The 2,522-nt window shown below is 38.7% G+C and overlaps 1 protein-coding gene across 1 annotated transcript; it reads left to right on the top strand.

Moving 5' to 3' along the window:
- Nucleotides 1-343: 343 nt before the first annotated feature.
- Nucleotides 344-1,009, top strand: LOC114378865. Its single transcript, XM_028337460.1, has one exon. It carries the CDS (start codon nucleotides 344-346, stop codon nucleotides 1,007-1,009), a length of 666 nt encoding a protein of 221 aa, XP_028193261.1.
- Nucleotides 1,010-2,522: the final 1,513 nt, after the last annotated feature.

Genomic DNA, 2,522 nt, shown 5'->3' with positions numbered 1-2,522 from the left:
AATATTAATGTCCAAATATGGAGGGTGGAATGCATTGTGCTATGGCAGAAACAGAGCTGACTCTTCTCCTTGGTGGAAGGATTTAAGATATGTTTTCCAATAGCATCATGGAAATTGCATCTTCAATAATTTGAAGTGGAAGGTAGGTGATGGGACAAGAATCAAGTTCTGGAAAGACAAGTGGAGGGAGGATGATTTAAGTCTCCAAGATAAGTACCCAACCCTATATCAAGTGAGCACTCAGCAGAATCATACTATCAACTCAATGGGCCTCTTAATTGGTAGTAGATGGGAGTGGAAGGTACAATGGAGGAGACATTTCTTTGACCACGAAATTGATACCATGGTAGCATTCATGGCTGACATTGAGGGTGTTCAGATCCAACCTTCAAGTCGGGATTTTCTCAGCTGGGGGGCTGATCCTGCTGGTTATTACTCCACAAAGTCAGCCTACAATCTCCTCAAGGCTGAGGGCAATTCTATTTCTGAAGACAGCAACTACAAGATCATTTGGAGACTGAAAATTCCCCCAATAGCAAGTGCTTTCTCTTGGAGAATCTTCAAGAACAGACTACCTACTAGGGATAATCTAAGGAGGAGACATGTGGAGCTGCCCTCTTACAACTGTCCTCTTTGTGATCAGGATGAGGAAACTACTGGCCATATTATGTATTCTTGTAGGAAAACTAGACATCTTTGGTGGGAGAGTTTGAGATGGGCCAATAGGATGGTTCCTTTCCCTATTGAACCCAAATGCCATTTTGTGAAATTCTCTCAATGGAGTGGAAAAAGCAATGTAGACAACCGATGGAAAGCTTTCTGTATAGCTTTATCCATGACTATTTGGAAGCATAGAAATGCCTTGGTGTTTAACAACCAGAATTTCAGCACCGAAAAAGTCATGGACGAAGCTTTGTTTCACACTTGGTCTTGGATCAACTGCATGGAGAAAGATTTCCATACACATTTTAATCAATGGTCTACTTGCTTAAAGGAGGAAATGTCCTAGGGGTATTCTTTGGTTGTATGGGTATCCACCTATTGTGGTTATATCTTATGTAGTTGGGGCTGGCAGATTTCTGCCTTTGTATATTTTGATATATTTCAGTACACCTAGTACTGATCAACTATTAATAATATCAGATTTTTGCTGTGCAAAAAAAAAAAAAGATTGGTAGACCAATGGTTAAATGATGTATTGAAAACTTTCTCTCCATATTTTAGCCAGGACCAAGCTAGAATTAAGGCATCATCCAACACCTTTTGAGATTCAAAAGGAATGCCATGAAACAACAAGGAATTCCTAAGCAATCAGCAGACCTTTCTATTTCTATTTTTTACACATTTAAAACTCAAACATATAAAATAAAAAATATATAACAAACTAACAAAGATAAAGACAAAAAAAAGGAAATATAAACTCACCTCAATTGGTGCTGCTGCCCTTCATTTCACTCTCACAACAAATAGGAATCATGTACCTGCATGGAAGAAATAATCACACAACACACAATGATCAGAATAAGCAAATGCATATAATTAAGCATGATACAATATCAATATTGATGGAAGTAACAATGACTTGTCAAAAATTTGGATGAAATTCAATATGTAAATCAAAGCTTTGTCCCTGAAATCCTCTATGTAAATTTGACAGCCTCGTCTCTCCCTTCCTGAAAACCCACTAAAAACAGCCTAACCCCCCTGCTGTTACTCCATAATTTATTCTGCAATAACTAAGGCAGTTATATATGGTCCTAAATCACTACAGATTCAGTTACGATTAACCCTTTGTGCCTAACTAGGGTTTCGAAACATCACAACAGAGACAGACCATTGAACAATGGATTTTCATCATTAACATACAACAGAGACATACCTTCGATGGAAGCGCAGACACTAACTCCACAAATGCGAACTCGACAATGTGGTTGCAGTCACGGAAGTGCAGCCCAGTTTGCGACAAACACGAACTCAGGCAGAAGGAGAAACAACAATAACGCCCTGGGAGTACCCTTTTCGGGACTCTTTCCTTTCCTACTTTTCTTCGACCTGCGAAAGTGAGCAAATGTTAAAATGACGAACGCCTAATGTTAAAACGAAAGGACGTACCTCAATGGATAAGTGGCAAAGATGATCTTCATAAACACGATCTCCACAATGTGGTTGCAGTCACGGAAGCGCAGGCCAGTTTGACACAAAGACGATCTCAGGCAGAAGCAGAAAGAAGAAGAACGATAGGGTTCAAGCACGCGGGTTATGCAATTTCAGAAGTTTAATATATAATGATAACAACTTCGGTTTTTTAAAAATAACCAATGTTAACATCAACTACGTAACATCGGTTATAATAAAACCGATGTTAACATCGACTCGATAACATCGGTTTTTACAAAACCGATGTTAACAACGGCATACTAACATCGGTTTTTCCAAAACTGATGTTAACTAAGTCTACTTATTTACAAAAATGCCACCGCACTTTTGTTAACATCGGTTATGTGAATAACCGATGTTATATG

The sequence above is a fragment of the Glycine soja genome, chromosome 12 (genome assembly GCF_004193775.1).
Source record: "Glycine soja cultivar W05 chromosome 12, ASM419377v2, whole genome shotgun sequence".
Classification (NCBI taxonomy): domain Eukaryota; kingdom Viridiplantae; phylum Streptophyta; class Magnoliopsida; order Fabales; family Fabaceae; genus Glycine; species Glycine soja.
Note: the sequence above shows the minus strand (reverse complement) of the source record. Positions and strands in the feature narration are given on the sequence as shown.